The sequence below is a fragment of the Callithrix jacchus genome, chromosome X (genome assembly GCF_049354715.1).
Source record: "Callithrix jacchus isolate 240 chromosome X, calJac240_pri, whole genome shotgun sequence".
In the NCBI taxonomy this organism is placed as follows: Eukaryota; Metazoa; Chordata; class Mammalia; order Primates; family Cebidae; genus Callithrix; species Callithrix jacchus.
Genome location: NC_133524.1, coordinates 39,380,152 through 39,402,572, shown reverse-complemented (window position 1 = coordinate 39,402,572; position 22,421 = coordinate 39,380,152). Strand labels below are relative to the sequence as shown.

Genomic DNA, 22,421 nt, shown 5'->3' with positions numbered 1-22,421 from the left:
AGGATGGTGAATATTCTGATCAATTTATTTATTTAACAAGTATTGATACATTATCTCCCATGTGGAAGAAACTCGGAAAGAAGAAACACTTTACACACTAAGGAATAATGTTGCCAAAACATATATGTATCACACTTTAGTTTATAAAGCACTTGAATGTCATTTGACCATCAACACTTGACTGAAGTGGGTAATCGCAGTTATCCTTAGTTCTAAAGAGGAAATGGGGGCTCAGAGAAAATAAGTGATTTGCCTAAGGTCACACAGCAAATGTGCCTGCCAAGACTTCACATTGTCCAATTTTAAATCCTCTGTGTGCAATAGTTAAAAGAATATCAAGTGTGTGATACAGTTCAAAATATAAAACAGAAATTTTGAGGAGCTGGAAGTCCTCAAAAGCTTCATCAGAAATAGAACTTCAACCCATATAGAGATGGGGATGTAGAAAGGATGTTAAGCAACATTTTCCACCCAGTCTTACCAAGATTTCGGCTCCTTTTCAACCCCAAAGGAGTCTACCTTTGGGAAGTCCTACTCCAATCCTTGGAAATCATAAACAATCAATTAGTGTTTATGGAGTGATTAGAACAATGAACTGATCCAGGAATTCTACACATCACCATGATCATGTTTGAAGAATGAAAATTGAGGTGCAGAAGCAACTTAATTTCACTAAGAAGAATTAGCAGTCTGAGGTAAAAATAAAAATCTCTGTACTAAGAGGGAGAAAAAGATTGATTGTTCAATAGCCATAGTAACTAGTAACCATCAGCATCAACTTTTAAACCTATTTGATCAAGGGCAATTCACCTCAGACTAATCATCAATGACAACTCAACTCTCTTCAGGGAACACACTTCTGGAGGCCACTTACAATGAGCTTCACACAGTTCAAGGTCAACCAAAACAGCAGAAGACACACTGTAATGAACATGCTTCTCAGAGTCAATCAACAATAGTCTCACTCAAATAGCCATGCTTCTAAGGTCAAGTTCAACCACTCATGCCTCTATAACCAAAACACTGCTATGTTTTCAAAACAGATCAGTAATCTGCTTCACTCACAGACTATGCTTGACTAACACAGTTGTCTCTTACTTCGGTAAGTAATGAATTCTGGTTTTTGTTTCACATGCTGGATTATGGTCTCATGTTGTGACAGAGGTTTGTCTTTGACAAACCAAGACTTTCCCCTAACTTCTCAGAACAACCATGGGAAAAAAACAGATTCCCCTAAGGAATGGAAACTATTCCAAACTCCAAGAGTCCACTTGAAGACCCTTGCCAAAGACCAATTAAGTGGGTAACAAAAATACTATATTGGCTACGTCTTGTTTTGCAGAATACTCTCCTCAACCCAGCTTTATGGTACCACAGATCATATCATAGGAAAGCATTCATGAAGTAAGAATTCATTTAATACAAATGGCATCACAGCCCATAAAGCTAAATCCCAGGAATCAGAATCACCTTGGGATCTTTTTTTAACTCTCACACCCAGGTTTCTCTTCATATCAATTAAAACTTAACCTCTATGAGATAGGACTGAGAATCTGTGTTTTTAAAATGTCCTTGGTGATTCTGATACACATTGTTTTAGTCAGGAATGATCAGCATGGTCTGCTAATACTGCAAAGCCACTTTGGTTTACTGAGAGACGCTGCAGACCTGGTTCCAGTCTGTCAGGCAATGAAGACCAAATTAATATTACCAATACTAGGTTAGATACTCCGTAGCTACCTGTGGATCCAGGAGGCTCAAGTGAATCAAGCCTGCTATTATCTACTGAGTTCTCCGTGGATCAATGTTTCTCAATCCTAATTGCACAGCTGAATCACCTGGGAGCATATTTTGGTATATCCCAACCAGACCAACTGAGTCACAATCTCTTAGAATGGGGTCTAAGCATCTTTTTTAGGGCCCCTTAGGCAATTCTATGGGAAACAGGGTGAGAATCACTGATCTAGACTGTTCACCCATATCTGTGCCTGACCTACCTCATCATCCTCTAGCATAAGGCACCTGGAATTTCTCCTAGAAACAGATGATGATGGGAAAAGTCCACCATATCTCGCAGAAAGCACCAAAGAAAAATCTTTCAGAGTCAAAATGTGATCTTAAACTATTTTAAATGCTTCACACTAAAAGCCCAGGCTTCACCACTATGCAATATATACATGTAACAAAACTGCACTTGTATTCCCTAAATCTATAAAAGTAATAATAAATGTTTGAAAAGGTAATAAATAAATAAAATGCTTACCTGTTTAACTGGTCAAATAACCAAAAGGAAAAACAAAACAAAAAAAACCCCTCTCCTCTCTTTTTCCTCTATATCCTTTTTTTTTTTTTTTTTGATGAATATTGGGGCTCTGCAGTAAGATGAAAAAAATATTCAGCCAAGAATGAAAAGCATTCTGTCATGGCAAGGGGAATAACAGCCAAAATAAGAAATTTAAGAGCAGCATTCCAACAATCTGCTTGCCATGAGGAGGTAACTCAGATTGGAAGTTGCTGTAATGGGACTAAAGGAGAAAAAGACATAAAAATATATTTTTAAAGTGTGTTTCAAATGGGTTTAGCAGTACATTAGTCATCTATGTCAAGGGTTTAACATGTTTAAACAAAGAAACACAGTCACAGATGACTTTCAATTTTCAGCACCTTCTGAGGTGCTTACTTAAAGCAGTATATAAAGAACAATCACTGAATGATAAGTAATGCAACTCACAATAGGGTCAAATCAAGGACTCTAGTTGTGATTAGAATGGAGAAAAAGTATTTCATTCTATTTGGACCGAAATTCAGCTAATTTCCAAGCAATGAGTAAGTGAAAAAGACTTACTGTTCTCCAAATGTTATAAAAGGTAGGTAGTTCGCACTTCCTAACTGCATATTGTATATGGTAAGTTAAGTTGATAAAATAAGAAAAAAATCCAGATTATAAAGTACAAGTCCCATAATAAACATGAAGGGTTATCATCATAGTAACAGAAAAACAGCAAAGCAATAGTCAGTTTAACATCAAGTTCCTCTCCCCAACACACACACCACACTATAAACACTAAATTAATCCAGCAAGGTCTGAATTAGGTCAGAAGACACATGGGAGTTCATCCGGTGGGAAGAAATAAGGACAGAAAAAGCAGCAGCAACCTTCAGAGCTTCATTTCCATTTGTCCAGTCGCTGATGACCAGATGACCTTATAGAGGATGTTTCCTAGTAAGCCTGTTCCAACCTAGAACACTTCCCTTGAAATCCAAAAGCTTTCTAAAAATAGAAAAATGGATACCAGTATTTATTAGAATAGCCTGACTATTGCTGTTTTAGATGCTATATTCAATCACAATCAATTGGGTATTTAATTAGTACCATCTGATGTAGAGATACAGCTATAAAGGACTTCCAGTTAAAGATGATGGATTGAATGCATCCATTTACCTTGGCTATCTCCCAAAACTCCACTGAAATGACACTAAAAGAATATTTTTAACCTACAATAACAAAGAGAGGAGACAACCACAATGATCTCTTCAAAGCTGAGAAAAGGCCAAATCTTATGGCAGCTGTGAGAGAAGCCCAGAATAAAATATTTGCACCCAAACATCCCCAAAAGACTCAGGAGTTACTAGGTCCATGCACACCTGGAACTAGGAAGGAAAGAGGAGCTAAAATAAGTAGGTCCCAGTAAGAGTCTTTTGTAAAACAATTAGCCCCCGCCCACCTCAACTTCCTGTCTCTGGCGTCTCCTCATTCTACTATAGGTTCAGAGATTTATTCTTTGGAGGGTGAAACACATCGTCTCTGAACTGGGTAATATAATAACAGTGGAGATGGATTCTACACCAGAAACAGGAGCTTAAGCAAAGGTGTATGTTCTGTACATAGAGACTTCTATATGCTCACCTTCTTTATTCAGAGAACAATTAGAAGATTCTTCTGTAGGAAATCTGATGAGACCTAAAGATAATGACCTTGTTCCTAAAACTCAACTGCCCAGTCAAATCACCCAAATTACAATAGATAAACACCTACTTCATGCTAAGGGCTTCCAATCAGCTTCATAGTGCTCCCTCTTAAGCATGTACAGAAAAGAGAGCAAAACATGACCAAAAATTTGAGGTAAGCCTGTAATATGCCAGAAAACAGAGCAGTCTGAAGGAAACTATGCAGGAAGAAGCAAACTAAAAAAAAAAATCACTAATATTTTCAGAGAGATTTTAAAAGTATATTACATTCACGAAACAAAAACAGGATGCTAAAAAAAGAACATTCAGGCCTCAAAAAGAAGCTTCTAGAAATTAACACATGAAACATGAAAGATGCAATAGCAGCAAGATAAAGTGGAAGTGATCTTCCAGAAAGCAGAGCAAAAAGAAAAAAGAGGTAGAAAATAGAAGGGAAGAAAATTAGAAGATCAGTCTAGGAGGTCCAACATCCAAATAGGACAGAAAAAAAATGAAGATAAAGAAAGCAAAAAACAAAAGAAAATTTCCCCAAACTCAAGGACCAGATTGAAAGGTATACAGAAAATTTCCAGATTGAAAGGGTACCCAAGAAACAATTAAAAATAGACATATATCAGAGCATATTATTGTGAAATTTCAGAGCAAGCAAGAGATCATAACAACTTTCAGAGAAGAAAAGCAGGATTCAAGAAGAATCAGAATAACATCTGATTTCTCAACACTAACAACAGGAAAAAGACTTGGGGTAGGAAGAGACAGAAAAATTCTGAGGATAAATGGTTTCCAAACTATAATTCTACACTAAGCCAAATGATCAAATTAAGTGCAAGAGAAAAATAAGATCTTCACACCTGTAAGAGCTCAAAAAATTAACCCCCATACGTCCTCTCCAGAAAATTATTAAACTTAACTCTACCAAAATGAAAAAAAAAACACACCAAGGAAGAGAAAGGCATGACATCTCAAAACCGAGGATCCAACGTAAAAGGAGGCAGGATGCACCAGGATGATGGTGAAGGAAGATTATAATGATGTCCACTGTTTCAAAGGCCCAGAAAACACTAGTCCAGATTGAAGATCAGAATGCTTTGGGAGAAATGTCTCCAAGAAAAAGAAACCGATATGACACATGAAGTGTTTGAACAGACTGAGTGAAGAAACACAGATCTCGGGGAAAGTACAGAGATAAATTAGCAGTGAGCATGGAAATTAAAAAGCAAAGGATCAAACAAGGCAATTCTTAACTGCAGAGAAAAAAAAAAGCTATGAAAGTAATCATAATATACACACTACATGGCTCAGCTGTGACTAGGTTTACCTAGTCATATTAATGAAATCACTGACTGCTGCTCTAACCAAAATATGATCATGATAAAGTGATATATTAGGGTCTACTATAATATAGGGAAGATACCAGTATGGGAGAAAGGGGCAGGAAAGCTAAATCTTCATCTTCCATAGTGGGAAGACAGCACATAACATCTAAAACTGGAAAATTGAGAAATAGAATATATATATTATTTTAAAACACAAGTAAAATGCCAAAAACAACAGCTAGTACTCAATACCTTACATGTAATAGACATTCAATGAATAATTGAATTGTATTGATGTGCAAAAGAATAACTATAAAGTATGTGCCTGACATGGTTTGCCTGTGTCCCCCCCAATCTCATTTTGAATTATAGCTCCCATAATTCCCACTTGTTGTGGGAGGGACCTGGTGGGAGATAACTGAATCATGAAGGTGGGTTTTTCCAATGATGTTCTCGTGATGGTGAGTAAGTCTCACAAGATCTGACAGTTTTATAAATAGGAGTTCCCCTGCACAAACTCTCTTGACTGCCACCATGTAAGACATGACTTTGCTCCTCATTTGCCATCAGCCACAATTTGGGTACCTCCCCATTCATGTAGAACTGTGAGTCAATTAAACCCCATTCCTTCATAAATTATGCAGTCTTGGGTATGTCTTTATTAGCAGCCTGAGAACAGACTAATAGAGTGCCCAAATTCAAACACTCTTTAAAAGGTTAGCAGTTGCTCTTTAAGATTTTTCCCTCTATTTATCCCAAGTACCTAAACTTTCTAGACAAAAACAAATTGAATGATGATTGTTTTAAATTATTTTTTTCAAAAATGATTAGTGATGCTTCTCAAATGAAAAAAAAAAAACACTGATATTTCACCCTAAAAGAATTTGATAGCACTATTGACAAGCTAATTACCTTCTTAGATCATCAAGGAAGAAATCAGGCCCAATATACACTGGAATTAAGGAAATTTCTCTTCACATGTGGTAGATTTAAATCTTAACTTAGAACTCAGATGAGTACTTAAAATACATTAAAAATGTATAAACCAAACAAAAATTTACCTGGTGAGCAAAGTATTTATTACATTTCTTTGCTTGATCTTGAAAACGTTGTGTTGGTTGTGAAGGAAGGAGATATATATACATGTGACAAGATAGGTATCTTTTTATTCATGCTTAACAAATTCTAATTAAAAATTTAAAAACTAAAATGTCTGCCAAACTAAATGATCACAAAAATATAGTGATTAAACTAACATTAGGACAAGCAAGTTCTTGTGTAAAATACACTATTCCATCTTTCCACATACTTATTGGAGGAGTGCATTTAAATCACTACAGGTAGACTAGAAATAACACTGTTTTAAAAAACTTCCCCAGTGAAGTGAGTTGAAATAAATAACTGAGCCCAAGAGTAGTCAATAAAATTTCATTTATTCATTCATTCATTAAGGAAAATAAAGTATTTAGTGAGTAAACCTACTATGGGCCAGACACTGTTTGCTAGTCTTTAAAGCACAGGATAACTTACTCCTAGGTGTGTTTTTCCCTTCTCTTCTATAAACCTGAAAATAAAACATACAAATCAAGAAAAATAAAGGATTTCTTTACATAGCATTCAGGCGATATTATTTAACTGAAAGACAAACCATCCCATCCATTTGAACACAATTACATAAAGAGGTACCTACCTTTTGTCTTCAAATAATTAAATGATACACCATAGAGAGTGTTTTTCTTCTCATGTGATTGTGTTGCGCATGCTCTGCTATGATGGTTCCAAACACCAGTAAATACAGAGTTTTGCCTAACACTCCATTTTTTCTTCACAGGACTTACTACTATGTAAGTCCAGTAGAGCAGAGGCTGGTGGCACTGTTGACATTTTGAGCAAGGTAATTATTTGTTGTGAGGGGTTGCCTCGTATACTGTTGGATGTTTAGCAGCATCTGTGGCCACTACCCACTAAATGCCAGTATCATCCTTCCCTGCAGCTATGACCAAAAACATCTACACATGTTGCCAAACATGGGAGGGGGGCAAAACTGCCCCCTTTTGAGAACCACTACTTTAGAGAAATGCCTCAGAGAGAGAGAGAGTATGATTATAGACAGAAGAGGAACCCAGGTAAAACAATAATCTCTCTTTCAAAACTGTATACTTTTGGTTTAACATATGTGCAAGTATGTCAACCTTTTTGATGCTGCTGCTCTACCACCATTTTAAGTCCAAAAGCCTTCTAGTCCTAAATCTAAATTAAAGTAAAGAAAGGTAAAAACTCCTATTAAAACAACTCACAAAGAACACAAAGGAAACAATTCTGTTTAACCTTTCCTCCACCTTCCACTTTAAAGAACACCAAGGTCATCTTTTTGTAAACTACCTAGCATAATCCCAGAAGTTTTGACAGATATTTGAGTACCTACTATGTGCCAGACATACTTCTAGGTGCTAAAGAAAGATTCATCAACTGCATTTACTGAACTGAGGAATCATTCTTATAAACATTTAACAGGTAAATATTTGTGACCATGGTTTTGGCAAAGGATTCTCAAATATGACACCAAAAGCATGAGCATAAAAAGAAAAAAAGTAGGTAAGCTGGACTTAATAAAAATAAACTTTTGTACTTCAAAGGACACCATCACAAGATAACCCACAAAACAGGCAAAAATATTTGTAAATCATATATCTGATAAGGGACTTGTACCCAGAATATATAAAGGGCTCTTACTACTTAATAATAAAAAAAAACCCATATTTTAAAATGATCAAAGTATGTGAATAGACATTTCTTCAAGGAAGATATACAAATGACCAACAAGCACATTAAAAAAAGACACTCACCATCATTACTCATCAGGGAAATTCATATCAGAACCACAATGAGATACCACCTTCACACCTACTCAGGCTATCATAAAAAAGTCAGGTAAATCAAACAAATGTTGGCAAGGATGTGGAGAAATTGGAATCCTCATAGTCATGTAATGTAAATGTAAAAGGGTGCTGTTGCTTTCTCAAACAGGCTGGCAGTTCTTCAAACAATTAAACTTAGAATTACCATGTGACCTACCAATTCAAGTCCTAGTTATACACCCAACAGAAATGAAGACATGTTCACACAAAAAATTGTACATGTTTATAGCACCATTATTCATGATAGCCAAAAGACCCAATCAACTCAAATGTCCACCAATAGACAAATGGATAAACAAAATGTGCTACAGTCATCCAATGGAATATTATTTAACCATAAAAAGGAATGAAGTACTGATGTACACTACAACATGGATGAACCTTGAAGTAATTATGCTGAGTGAAAGAAAAACAGTCAAAAAGGGAAAATAATGTATGATTACATTTATATGAAATGTCTGCAATATGGAAATCTGTAGAGACAGAAAGTAGTTGCTTAGGGATGGCAGGGGGTGGGCATGAGGGTGGGAAGCTGAAATTGGGTGGAAAACAAGATAACAGCTAAAGAAACATGGGTTTCTTGTGAAATGATGCAATGTTCTAAAATTGACTGGGGTGATGTTGCACATATCTATGAACATACTGAATATACTGAAATATATATCACTTATATGATATACTAAAATATGTGCTACTTATACTAAAACTCCCTGAATTATATACGTTAAATAGGTGGCTTTTATGGCATGTGAATCATGTCTCAATAAGGCTACTTAATGTCTTGTTTAAAATACCCTCACACATCTGAAGAGATCTTATTCTTTTGGTTGTAATGTATGAAATGATTACAACAACACATATTCAAACTCCTGAAAACGTTCCAGGTAAATATTTGAAACTATGAATATCTTGAAAGTAGAAAAACTTAAGATGAAGGCATCAAGGAACTTCTGGGGGACATAAAATGCAGTGATTGTTTAAGATGTATTAGGGGGCATTAAGTAATTAGATTCATGGGGGTGGAATGTAAGCAAGGAGGGTTAAAGTGTTCATGTGAAAAGCTTCAGCCTGGAAGACCCCCTTCTTTCCAGGTTGCAGTGACTCTGAAAGAACAACATTTCTTCATGTGCACTGTAAACATTATTTTTAAGGAAGCTAAAAATAACCCCCCATATGATTTACTCCAGTAACAAATAGGAAGTCAAGTAAATAATAAAGAGCCAAATAAAAAGAGATTTAAGGAAACACATAAAAAGCTAAACCAGTTCCCAGGAATGGCTACTGGGAAGTTTCAACAATCAGCATGTGTTATTGCTTTTTACAGGCAGAGGATAAGATGATATGATCCGTGCATAGCTCACAATTCCACTACTGAGACATTTCAACCTATGTCGTTTTCAGTCCAAATAAAGTCCGTTTCTGTGTTTGCCTTGTGCAATATGCCAGTTAATCTATCCTAGCTCATTGCAGAGCTCCTGGTATTCATGATCTGGAGGGTCCATACCTTCCCCGACTTGAAGAATCACCAATGCCAGCGATAAGGAAATGCCGGGTGGCATTAGGAATATTTTTGATCCTCAGTAAATCTTTGCTCCTTCCTTGCCCATTGCAAACAGTTTGGTTTGCCATCTAGCTGGTTCTCGGTACCTCATACAGCACTGTGCTCCAGTTTCAAAGCAAAATTAGGGCCAATATGTGGTGGTGGGTGAGGGGCGGGGGGGGGTGCAAGAAGAAAAACAACCAAAGGTTGTTCTAGGTTTTCCTACAGAGCCTCAGATTTCAAAATGAACGCCGTTGAAGCTAAAATGACCCAGATTTGAGGGAGAAGGGGTGAAGAGGGTCGATATTCATTCCCCTGTGGGATAGCTGTAGCTTGGTTATGGGAATAAGGAATTAGGGGAGATGGGGTCATTTACATGAAAAGAGAAATAACGGAGAATGGTCTTTAAGTACCACGCACCTCTCCCAGTGAATCACTGCAGTGTCAGCCCTGCACTGATCCCATGATTTGCCAAACAGGATGAGGTAAGGCACAAGCCTGGAGCCCCCTCCTCCTCCTCCTCTCTGCTCCCCCGCGCAGAAAGGCGCATCCCTCCGCGAGGTGCACCACACAGCTCCCCGCGGCCCTGGCTGAGGGGCTGACGTCACCCTTCTGCATTGAGCTTCAAGGACCGGTGGCAACACTGGACAGATGGGGAGTAGAGTTGGGGCGCTATCTCTAACACCAAGTGGAGGGGACCCTCCCCCAGGGCGCTACGGATTGTGTTCATGCAGTGACAGAATGACCAGATAGGGAGTGTAAGGTTGCAGGGAGGTGGGAAAGGAATCCAAAGACTCATCTCTTGGGTCACCAAGAAACCTCAAAGATGCCCCAGGCTTATGTAAGACCCTCTCCCTTTCGTGCGCCTCCACGCGGTGACAACGCCTGCTCCCCAGCGTGCGCTTGTAGGACTCTGGTCGCCCTTGCCCAGCCAGGCAGGCACAGTGCTTCTGGTGCCTCCCTCCCACAGACCCGTGGGGTCGGGAATAACTGGGAATCCGAGATTAAACGCCACGCTCCCGCGTCCGCTCCTAGCCGGCCACAGGTTAGCTCCAAGAGGCTCCGCGAACCCGCTGGTAGGGGAAGGGAGAGAAGGGTGTACAGCGAGGAAAACAGACGAATAAACCCGCAACTTTCCCCAGGAGCTGACCCTATCCCGGGTGATTAAAAAAAAAACTAATGCGTTAAAAAATTTGTTGGAAGGTCAACAACCTGCAGTCACCACCACTACGCAGCCCCTTGCAGCCTGCGCGGAGCGAGGTCCAGGGTTCCAGCAGCCCCGACCCGCACCTTGGCATCCTGCATCCCCGACCCAGCACCCCGTGCCTGTCTCCTTAAAGAGGGGTCCCAGATTTGATTTTGGTTTGGGTTTTCCTCCCCACTTCCTTTCTCACAGCATCATCATAGGGACCGATGGACAGCGGCTCGGCCACTGGCCCGGCTTGGGTACTCACCCAGAAGACGAAGGAGTAGATGATGAGGAGGGTTTTGAGACAGGTTATCACAGGTTTGGTCTCCATTCTCCTCGATGCCATACTACAGAGCTCCGGCGGCGGCAGCGGCGGCAGGCGGAGGGCGGGCGCGCGGGAGGGGGGAGGAGGCGGGGCGGGGCGGGGCGGGGCGGAGGCGCGTGCCGCGAGAGGCCTTGTGAGCGCGCAGGCGAGGCCGTGCGCTTGCTTGAGCGAGCACCGCGCGGGGCTCCTACTGAAAGAGCCGGGCTGGGCAGCGACTGCGCATGCGGGAAATGCAGCCCGCGTCCGCAATCCCGCGCAGGCTCAGATCCTCAGCGGAGGAGAGAGGAGAGGCGAGGCGAGGCGAGGCGAGGCAAAGCAAGGCAAGGAAGGCGACGCGAGGCGAGATGGGGCGCGGCGGGACGGGAGGGAGGGAAAGGGGGAATTTAGAGGCAGGGTCAGAGGTCAACGGAACCTCTCCCAGTCCTCCCTGGCATTTAGATTTCTGCTTTGTACACAGTAGGGCGTTACGTTTGCAGGGATGTCTGCACCTGGCTATGGGAAATTTATGGGTGCCCCCCAAGTCAGTCACGTTTCTGCATTTTGACACCCACCAGGGCCTTCTCACATGGAAGTGGCCCAGTAGTCATGTCCTTGGCAACAAGCAGACCTTGTCTATGCCAGGAACAGACTGACAGGTGGCCGGAGATACAGCTGGAGGGATGGACAGGAATCCTCCATTTTTTAGATATTTCTTACATTTCGAAATGTAAAACGAAATGGCAAGAAAGGTCTGTATGAGGCACCGTTCTTCCTACACGTACAATGTTTAACAGATAACAGAAAAATATTTAATATACCTGAGAATCATTTGCCGCACCCTAACAAGTACAGACCACCTCCCTTTTGTAAAGGAGAGCCGCATCGAGATAAAAAAATAATGTTCACAACCAATATGGAGTTCCTTAAAAAGTTGTACATAGAGTTTGCATATGATCCAGCAACTCCATTCCTGGATATTTCCCAAGAGAAATGGAAATATATGCTGACACAAAACTATGTATATGAATGCTTATAGGGGCATTATTCACAATAGCCAAAATTGGAACCAACTCAAATATCTGCCAGCTGATGAGTGGTTGAGTAAAATTCGATGAATCCATACAATGGAAAATTAATTGGCCACAAAAAAGAATGAAGTACCACTGATCAATGCTGCAACGCAGATAAACCTTGAAAATACGCTAAGTGAAAGAAGTCAGACACAAAAGATCACATATTGAATGATTCATGTATAGGAAATATCCAAAATAGACAAATCCATAGAGACAGAAAAGAGATTAGTGGTTGCAGGTAGTGGGAGGAAGGAATGAGGAGTGACTCTTAATGGTTAAGGGGTTTCTTTTTAGAGTAATGAGAATGTTCTGGAATTACATAGTGATGGTGGTTGCACAATAATGCGAATTGCTAAAAACCACTGAGTTGTACACTTTAAGAGCATGACTTTTATGATACATTAATTATATCACAATAAAAATGTACATTCCACCCAGATGTGGTTTATAGAGAAACACACAGTACAGATTCAGCGGGAGATTTAGCTTGATTGCTGAGACTCTAGTCAAAAGAAAAAAAGCAACACTATCACAGGTGAACTCAATCGTGAATGATGATATTAAAGGTACCTTTTGTGAAAGATTAAAAAACAAAGTCAATAAGGCTTGGGAAAAACCTGCCAAGGTCAGTAGTTATAGGAGTAATTATTACCTCTATCAAGTTATAATGGTCTCAGGTCAATAAGGTCACTGTATAAATAGGACACAAATCTGAGGAACAGGAGAACCTATTTAAGGAAATTATCAACCATAACAAAAGGGTATGTGAGCATAGAAGGGTGGAATATCGATGCAGGTGAAAGAAGGGACAGATTGAGCAAGCTGTCTATTATAAAAGGATCTTGGGCCGGGTGTGGTGGCTCACACCTGTAATCCCAGCACTTTGGGAGGCCAAGGCGGGTGGATCACAAGGTCAAGAGATCGAGACCATCCTGGTCAACATGGTGAAACCCCCGTCTCTACTAAAAATACAAAAAAAAAAATTAGCTGGGCATGGTGGTGCGTGCCTGTAATCCCAGCTACTCAGGAGGCTGAGGCAGGAGAATTGCCTGAATCCAGGAGGCGGAGGTTGCGGTGAGCCGAGATCGTGCCATTGTACTCCAGCCTGGGTAACAAGAGCGAAACTCCGTCCCAAAATAAATAAATAATAAAAGGATCTTGCCACACTGATTCTCAATGCTGGATGCTCATTTGCATCATCAATTATGAATGCCTGTGCCCAACCCCAGCTATTCTGAGTCATTTGGTGTGGGGTGAAAGCTTAGTTGTTTATAAGCTCTTCAGGTGGTCTGAATATGAAGCAAGAGTTGAGCTTCATTGAGCTGTACTGTGATGAACTTAAACCCAACTTCAGAGAGGATCTTTCTCTTTCATTCTTACAGTCTCCAGGTGATTCCAACTGTTGCAGCAGCAGGGAAAGGATACTGAAGACTTCAATCCCAGCAAGTATCCTTAGGATCAGAAGGTCGTGGCCACGTATAATTATTCTGTGAAGGGGTCAGAAGTCTCAATGTTCAGTCCAACAGTGACACTGCTAAGCATCATAATTTGGTGAGTTAATATATAACATTCACAGAAGACACCCATCAGTGTAAACTAACTATCTCAGTTTGGAGCATTTTTGGAATATCTCTTAGGTCCAGATTCTTGAAAACTTGGACTGTTCTAGCAAAAATGCACCATTTAAATGTAAAAATAAATATGAATATTCAGTAATGTAATTAATAGATAAGTTAACATAGCTTGTAGCTAGATCCTTGCTCTCCAGTTGTGGCCTGTGGCATATATATATATAGGGTGACAAGACATCCCAGTTTGCCCAGGACTGAGGGATTTCCCTGCATTCAGGATTTTCACTGCTAAAACCAGGAAGGTCTTAGGCAAACCAGAACATGTTGGTCACATTATCCCTGAGCTGGTAGTATTGACATCCACTAGAAGAGCTGTTTGAACATGCAGAACCTCAAGCCCCACTCCAAGCCCATATTATCAAGATCCCCAGGGGAGTCGGATGCACAGTAATGTCTGTCATCTATCATGGATTGAATTGTGTCCTTTCAAAAGATATATTGAAGTCCAGGCTAGGTGCGGCTGAAGTCCTAATCCCAGTACCTTAGAATGTGATCTTATTTGGAAATGGAGTTGTTACAGATATCATTAAAACAAAGTCATACTGGAGTTGTGGGGGCCCTTAATCCAAGCACTTTTAAGGGCTAATATCCTTAAGAGACACAGGGAGAGGGTCATATGAAAACACAAAGACACATAGGGAGAAGGCCACTGTGACAAAAGAAGTAGAGGTCAAAGAGTGCCAAGGATTGATAGTCACCTCCATAAGCTAGGAAGAGGCAAGGAAAGATTCTACCCAGAGTCTCAGGAGAGGATGGCCCTGCTGACACTTTGATGTCAGACTCCTAGCCTCTAGAACTGTGAGATAATACATTTCTGTTTTTTTTTAAGCCACCCAGTATGTGGTACTTTGTTACAGCAGCCACAGGAAACTATCACATGTCTTAAGATTCACTGATCTATAATGCATCAATATATAACCACAGCTACCATATCACCAAGCAACTCACAGTAGCACCATTTACAATAGCCAAAATGTGAAAACATCCTAAATAAATGTCCAGCGACAAATAGATTAACAAAATCTATTTGGTGGCGTATCTATACTATGGGATATTATTCATCCATAAAAAGGGATGAAGTACTGATGCATGATAGAACTTGGATCAACCTTGAAAACATTATGCTGAGTGAAAGCCAGATGTAAAAGGATGCATATGTATAATTCTATTTATATGAACTGTCAAGAACAGGCAAATCCATAGGCAGATTAGTGGTTGCCAAGGGCTAACCCTAATGGAGAGTCACTGCTTAATGGGTATGGGGTTTACTCTTGTGGTAATGAATAAATCCTGGAGCTAGGTAGTAGTGATGATTGTGCAATAGTGTGAATGTACTTAATGTTGCTGAATTGTACACCTTAAAATAGGTAAAATGGTAAACTGTATGTTATATGTATTTTGTCACACACAAAAATAATAGGTAACCATAGCAAGTCCAAGTGTCCTGTGGCCTGAAGGAATGATGTAGGTTGGGGAGCTGAAGGAAGAACAGCAAGGCTCAATAGCAGGAGGTCAAGAAGGTATAGAGGAGGCTGGAGAGAGGTCGGCCCATCCAGGTCTTTTTAGGTGACACTAAGAATTTTAATCTTTTGTCTAAGAGTAAGAAAAGTGTTTGCCCTCTATTTGCTTCAAATTCAGCAAGTAGTTCAAGGAAAACTGGACTGCTACCAAAGCATCGATGCTCCTACTGTCACCCCCTCTATCTGTTATTCACACAACACGACAGTGATTTTGTTCAAACACAAACCATTTCGTGTCACTCTTCGGCTTAAAATCCTCTAGTGGCTTCCTGTCAATGTACTTGGAATCAAATTTTAACTCTTTGCCCTGACTTACAAAGCATATATGAGGCTGGGCGCAGTGGCTCATGCCTGTAATCCCAGCATTTTGGGAGGACGAGGCAGGTAGATTTCTTGAGCTCAGGAGTTCAAGATGAGCCTGGCCAACATGGCAAAACCCTGTCTCTACTAAAAACACAAAAGTTAGCGAGGTGTCGGGGGCGTGTGCCTGTAATCCTAGCTACTTGGGAAGTGAGGCAGGAGAATTGTTTCAACCTGGGAGACAGAAGTTGCAGTGAGCCAAGATTGTGCCACTGCACTCCAGCTTGGGGGACAGAGTGAGACTCTGTCTCAAAACAAACAAAACAACAACAACAAAAGCATATATAAGCTGGCTCTGACTCTCTGCCACTGCTCCTGCTTTGGACCCATGCTTCAGCTGCTCTGGCCTTCTTTTTGTTCCCAAACGTAGACTTCATTCCACCTCAAAGCCTTCACACTGGCTGATCGTCTCTTTGGAATGCTTTGCCCCCTAAACTTTGAATGGTTGGTCCCTTCCTTCCTGTCATTCAGATCTCAGTATAAATGTCACCTCCTCAGGCCATTTCAAACAAAAATGGTCACCTGGTCACTATATGTTCTAATTCTCTGCATAGCATTTATCTAACATTTTCTTATTTATGAAAATGTGCTTGGGTGGGTGTTTTTTTTCCCTGTGTCTCCTACTAAAATGTAAGCTCTATGGGGAAAGGTATTTTTCTCTTTTGTTCACTATTATCTTCTCCGCACCTAGATACAGTAGAACTCAAAAAACTTGTTGAACTAATGAATGGTGCACAGTAGTCCCTCAAAAGATGATTGTTGACTGGTTGAATAGCGATATGGTATTAGAAATGGGCCTTCAAGTATGAATAAGATGATGGTGTTCCTTGAGGATTGGAGAAGGAGATCATTACGGGCTAGGAACAGCACGAAGAAAGGCAGTTTGAACAAAAGCAAAAAGCTCTCTAAGAAAAGTGACGAGGCACGCTAGAACACTGCTTTGGTTTCAGTGTCCCCTCCAAAACTCATGCTGAAACGTATTCCCCAATGTAGCAGTATTGAGAAATGTAGTCTCTAAGAGGTGATTGGGTCATGAGGGCTCTGCAGTCATGAATGAATTAATTCATTTATAGATTAATAAATTCATGGGTTAATGGATTAATGAGTTATAATGAGAGGGGAACTGGTGGCTTTATAAGGAGAGGAAAAGAGACATAAGCTAGCACATTAGCATGCTCAGCCCCCTCCCCATGTGATGTCCTGCACTGCCTCAGGACTCTGCAGAGTCCCCATCAGCAAGAAGGTTCTTGTTAGATGCAGCCCTGCAACCTTGGACTTCTCAGCCTCCATAACTGTAAGAAATAAATTGCTTTTCTTTATAAATTACCTAGTGTCAGGAATTCTATTATCAGAAAAATAAAACAAACTAATATAAGGACCTAAAGGAGGAAAAAAATACAGAAATGTGGGTTGGGCTGTGGTGGCAGAAAGCCTTGCTCAGGCCAAGTTAGACCCACCAGTGTAGGCAGCAGGGAGCAGTGGACGGTCTCTCAATAGGGGAGCTATGTAATCTGACCTATGTTTTAGGAAAGTAGTTTGGGAAGCAGTATGAAGGAGAGGTTGCCAAAGAAAGAGATGAGAAACATGAAAAGAATTAGGAGGTAATTGCACTTGTCTAATTGGGAGTTGAGGGAGGGCTCCACCTAGGGATGTAACAGTAGGGCTGGAGAGCAGGGGCTAGCCAGAGCGTTGCATCTCAACCCTGGCCATATGAAAATCCACTGGGGAGATTTTAGGTATATGAATGTCTAAGCTCCATCCCCCAGGGATTCTGATTGAATCAGTCTGTTGTGGGGCCCCAACAATTAGTATTTTTGTAAAGCTTCCCAGATGTTCCAACTTGGATTGAAAATCCTGCAACAGGTAAACCATTTGGAAATAGAGTAGAGAGACCTCAGGACTGAATGGATCTGGGCGATGAAGGAAAATATGACTGACTTTTTAGTTTAATTAAACGTTCAGGGCAGCTTTTAAACCACACAACCCTGATAATATATGGTACATCCAAACAGTGGACTAATATACAATTATTAGAAAGTATGTATATGAAGAACACTTGTAGTCACAAAGGAAAAGTTTTGTTGTTAAGAAAAGGGCAAACAACAAAAAATATATATGCAATATGACCTTAACTATGTAAAAACATAGAAAGTTTGGAAAAAAATGTGTGTAAAATTTCCACAGTGGGGCTTCTGGGAAGGGAGGTTATAGGTGATTTTATTTTCTCTTTTTTAATATTTCCTCTATTTCTGAACATTTCTAAATGAACATATATTACATTTGTAATCAGGAAAGAATATTCTATAAAGGAAGCCCTCAACCCAAAAGATCAAAATATTAAAGTTTTAGGATTTAAGGGGGGGAAACCCTCAACTACCTTGAAAACTTGCTGATAGGAAATTTGAACATACAGATTTCATCTGTTCATATGTTTCTATATTTATGAATATATCTGAGTGTTTCTAGGATCCCTACCTGAGCAGCCCAAATGACATTTTACCCGGGGATTCAGAAACATCTACAGGACTGAGACTAGACCTGTCAAGGGTATGTTTGCAAAAGTCATTCAACCGAAGATGGGAAAGAACTGACCTTTGAAAACATGGTTCAAGGAGCCTTTGTTAGTGTCAGAGTTGGGAATGTTCTGAGGATAGCCCAATATAGGCATGAAATGAATGAGGCAGGCCCTCACCTTTCCTCCATAGGGATTTAGCCTTAGGGGTTAATGAGATGATTTTAACAAAGCTAAATTAGAAAAAAAAAATTATGAAGATATTCGGAGCACAAAGTTTTGTAGCCAATATAGCTTGCTTAACAAAAAATAGTGGGGACAAAAGTTACTGTTCTCATTTCAACAGAATGACAGTTGAATGGATCAGGACATGAGGTAGAAACATAAGAGACTCAGACAATTTCCCCAAAACAGAACAACCTAAAAAAGAATTAAAAAGCCAATGCCACTTAGTAACAGGACTGCATTCATGAGACTTAGAGCGGTAGCACTCAAATGATACCTAGGGAGACTGGGTTTATAAATATGAGTTCTACCTCCCTTCACATTGGGTACTTCCTGAACATGGGACAAATTTGAGAGGGGGTAGAGTAATTTTGTTTTCGTTCCTTGACCCAGTAATTTCTCCTCTGTGAATTGCCCTAGAAAGATAAATACATGTGCAAAATATATCTGCAAGAATACTAATTGCAAAATTCATTATTGGAATAGTGAAAATGGAAAATATCTAAATATTCATCAATAATGTGTTGCCATATATTCATTCATTCTACAAATTTTTTAAGTACCTACTATTTGCTGGGCACTATTGTAAGCACTAGGGACAAAACTGTGAGCCAAAAAAACAAGGTCCCTGTCCTCAGGGAGCTTGTACTCTACATAGGAAGACAAATGATAAAATAAATGTTAGCATATCCATACTATAGAATTATATGATGTAATTTAACTGTATTAAAACATAAGATCTACAAAACAAAACACATTATACATATTTTTTAACTTCCAAGTTAGAGAAGAGAAGTATAATATCCTACTTCAGTGATTATAATCACAAAATACACTGGAGTATCTATGGGAAAAAATCAGCATAAACATACATGGCCATCTCTGAATGTTATTAAGAAGAAATTCTACCTCTGTAGATGCTCACTTGATTTTTTATAAGAATTATGTTTATGGTAAAAATTGAAACATTTAAAAAATGCTCTGTATAGAGGCTAAGCCCTAAAAACACATTTTGAGAAATTATCAGGACCTTATGGTTATTCTGCGGCTACAGGTATAATCGGCAATACAAGTAAAATTTTTGTGTATTTCAAGGTACAGAAACTATAACTTAAGAATAATCTCTGCAGATCTCAACCAAATGAGAATATAATGCGAAGACAAGAATTTTTGAGGTCAACTGTATAATCGTTACTCCACATGCACAGAACTCCAGTGTTCTTCCTTTCAAAATGAACACAAATCTATTCTTGGATGTCTAGAATAGAGTTACTTAGAGCTGCTCTGTTTTATGTATTACCTTTTTCTTGCTGAGCTCAAGGAGGACATATCCATTCTTAAATACCTCTCCTGGAAATTAAATATTGTCCACTGGATTCAGAAACTATCCCACTGATGGCTTTGCTTTCCACACTTACATTGTGTCTTGAAATGGTCTAAATATCCAGCAACAGGAGATCAGTTTAAAACATTATATTGTTGTGCAGTAATTTTTTACTTGGCTCCCAGTTATACTTTCAGTGTTCTCTCTGTATCGCAGGGAGCTAGAAACCCACAAACTACATTTCTCAGATTTTTTTCTCCAATTAGCCTCCTGTTAGGTTTGCTAATGGAAAACTGGTGGAGAAACTATGAGGTGTTGGGAAAAAGAAGCCTCTTTTTTTTTTTTTTCTGTCTCCGGAAGTCCCTTCAGCAGTAGTAGCAGCAGCAACAGTGACTATAGGTAGCCATTTCTTTCCAAAACATCTGTGGCAGTTTTGACAGCACTAGTAAAGCTATAGCATCCTGTATTCCTACTCAGTGGGAGCAACACAGCCAAAAGCAGCAGTGTTAGCATCACTCACAGATCAGCATCAAGTTATAGGCCGTGGGTCCCAGCCCAAGGGTAGTAGAGGTTTCTGGTCTCTAGGTAACACACACTGTAGGCAATTGTAAAACTAGTCAAAATTCTTTCTTTCCCTTTCCATGACCTTTATCAATGTGACTTTGCAGCTCTTCCCGTAAGAAGTAAAATTTATTTGTTCTCTTCTGAATCTGGGCTAGCCTTGTTTCTTTCTTTGAACAATAGAAAACAGTGAAAATGACATTGTGATAGTGCTAAGCTTAGGCCTCAAGGGGACTCACCGTCTTCTCCTCACTCTTTTGGAACCCTGTGACTGCCATGGGAATAAGCCCAGATTAACCCGCTAGAGAATGAGAAACCATGTGCATTAGAGTCTAGCGAGCTCTCTTGTCTCTGCTGATAACTCAGATATGTAAGGGAGTACAGCCACAATCTGCAAAGTCAACCCAAAACCAGCAGGAAGGAGTTCAGCTGAGACCAGAGAACCACCCAGATGAGCCCAGCCTAAATTGCTGACTATAGAATTGTTTTTAAAATAAAACCAGTAAGTTAAGGTAGTTTGTCACACAGCAATAGCTGATACACGCCTTTGTCCTTTTTGTTTTTTTCAGTACTTTTTGAACCTTATAGCAAATTACTAGCATTGAATCATTTTCTGCATTAAATATATAGTTTCTGCTTCCCTGTCTAGATAGTGACTTGCAAATTCTATGTTCATAAAATAAAATTCTATATAGGTGTGAAATTAATATTGAAGCAGAATATTTTGACATAAGGAAATTTCCACAATAGTTTTAAAGTGAAAAAATAAATTGCAATGAAAGCACCAATGACATTCTTCACAGAAATAGGAAAACAATCCTAAAATTTATATGGAATCACAGAAGACTCAGAATAGCCAAAGCTATCTTGAGCAAAAAGAATAACACTGGAGGAATCACATCAACTGACTTCAAATTATTCTATAGAACTGTAGTAAACAAAACAGCATGGTACTGGCATAAAAACAGGCACATAGACCAATGCAATCAAGTAGAGAACCCAGAAACCATACATCTACAGTGAACTAATTTTTAGCAAAGTTGCCAAGGACATACATTGGGGAAAGGACAGTCTCTTCAATCATTGGTGCTAGGAAAACTGGATATCCATATGCAGAAGAATGAAACTAGATCCCTATCTCACACCACATACAAAAATCAAATCAAAATGGATTAAAGAGTCACATCTAAGACTGCAAACTGTGAAACTACTAAAAGAAAACATTGGGGAAACACTCTAAGACACTGGATTGGGCAAAGATTTCTTGAGTAATACCTCACAAGCACAGGAAACCAAAGCAAAATGGACAAATGGGATCACATCAAATTAAAAAGTTTCTGCACAACAAAGGATGCAATCAACAAAGTAGAGAGACAACCCATAGAATGGGAGAAGATATTTCTAAACTACCCATCTGACAAGGAATTAATAGCCAGAATATATAAGGAGCTCTAACAACTATAGGGAAAAAATACAATGATCTGATCAAAAATGGGTGAAAGACCTGAATAGATATTTCTCAAAAGAAGAAATACAAATGGCAAACAAGTATATGAAAACATAGTCAACATTATTGATCATGAAAGAAATGCAAATCAAGCCTGGTGCAGTGGCTCACGCCTATAATCCCAGCACTTTGGGAGGCCGAGGCGGGTGGATCATGAGGTCAAGAGATCGAGACCATCCTGGTCAACAAGGTGAAACCCTGTCTCTACTAAAAATACAAAAATTAGCTGGGCGTGGTGGTACGCGCCTGTAGTCCCAGCTACTCGGGAGGCTAAGGCAGGAGAATTACTTGAACCCAGGAGGCGGAGGTTGCGGTGAGCCAAGATCATGCCATTGCACTCCAGTCTGGGTAACAACAGAGAAACTCGGTCTCAAAAAAAAAAAAAAGAAATGCAAATCAAAACTACAATGAGGTATCATTTCATCCAAGTTAAAATGGCTTTTATCCAAAAGAAGGCAATAACAAATGCTGG

General features: G+C 39.6%; 1 protein-coding gene and 1 long non-coding RNA gene across 2 annotated transcripts in view; one reads left to right on the top strand and one right to left on the bottom strand.

The window, feature by feature from the left end:
* The window catches only part of TSPAN7 (tetraspanin 7), a 121,782-nt gene extending 110,499 nt beyond the window's left edge, over window positions 1-11,283 (bottom strand). Inside the window, exon 1 of the mRNA XM_078362750.1 lies at window positions 11,198-11,283. Within this exon, the coding sequence (XP_078218876.1) occupies window positions 11,198-11,278 (81 nt within the window). The 5' untranslated portion in view covers window positions 11,279-11,283. The remainder of the gene's footprint in view (window positions 1-11,197) is intronic.
* A 237-nt stretch (window positions 11,284-11,520) lies between these two features.
* LOC144581015 (uncharacterized) lies at window positions 11,521-18,770 on the top strand. Its single transcript, XR_013531501.1, has 2 exons — window positions 11,521-11,577; window positions 13,692-18,770. It is a non-coding gene; the product is annotated as an uncharacterized LOC144581015 (long non-coding RNA).
* The last annotated feature ends 3,651 nt before the right edge of the window (window positions 18,771-22,421 follow it).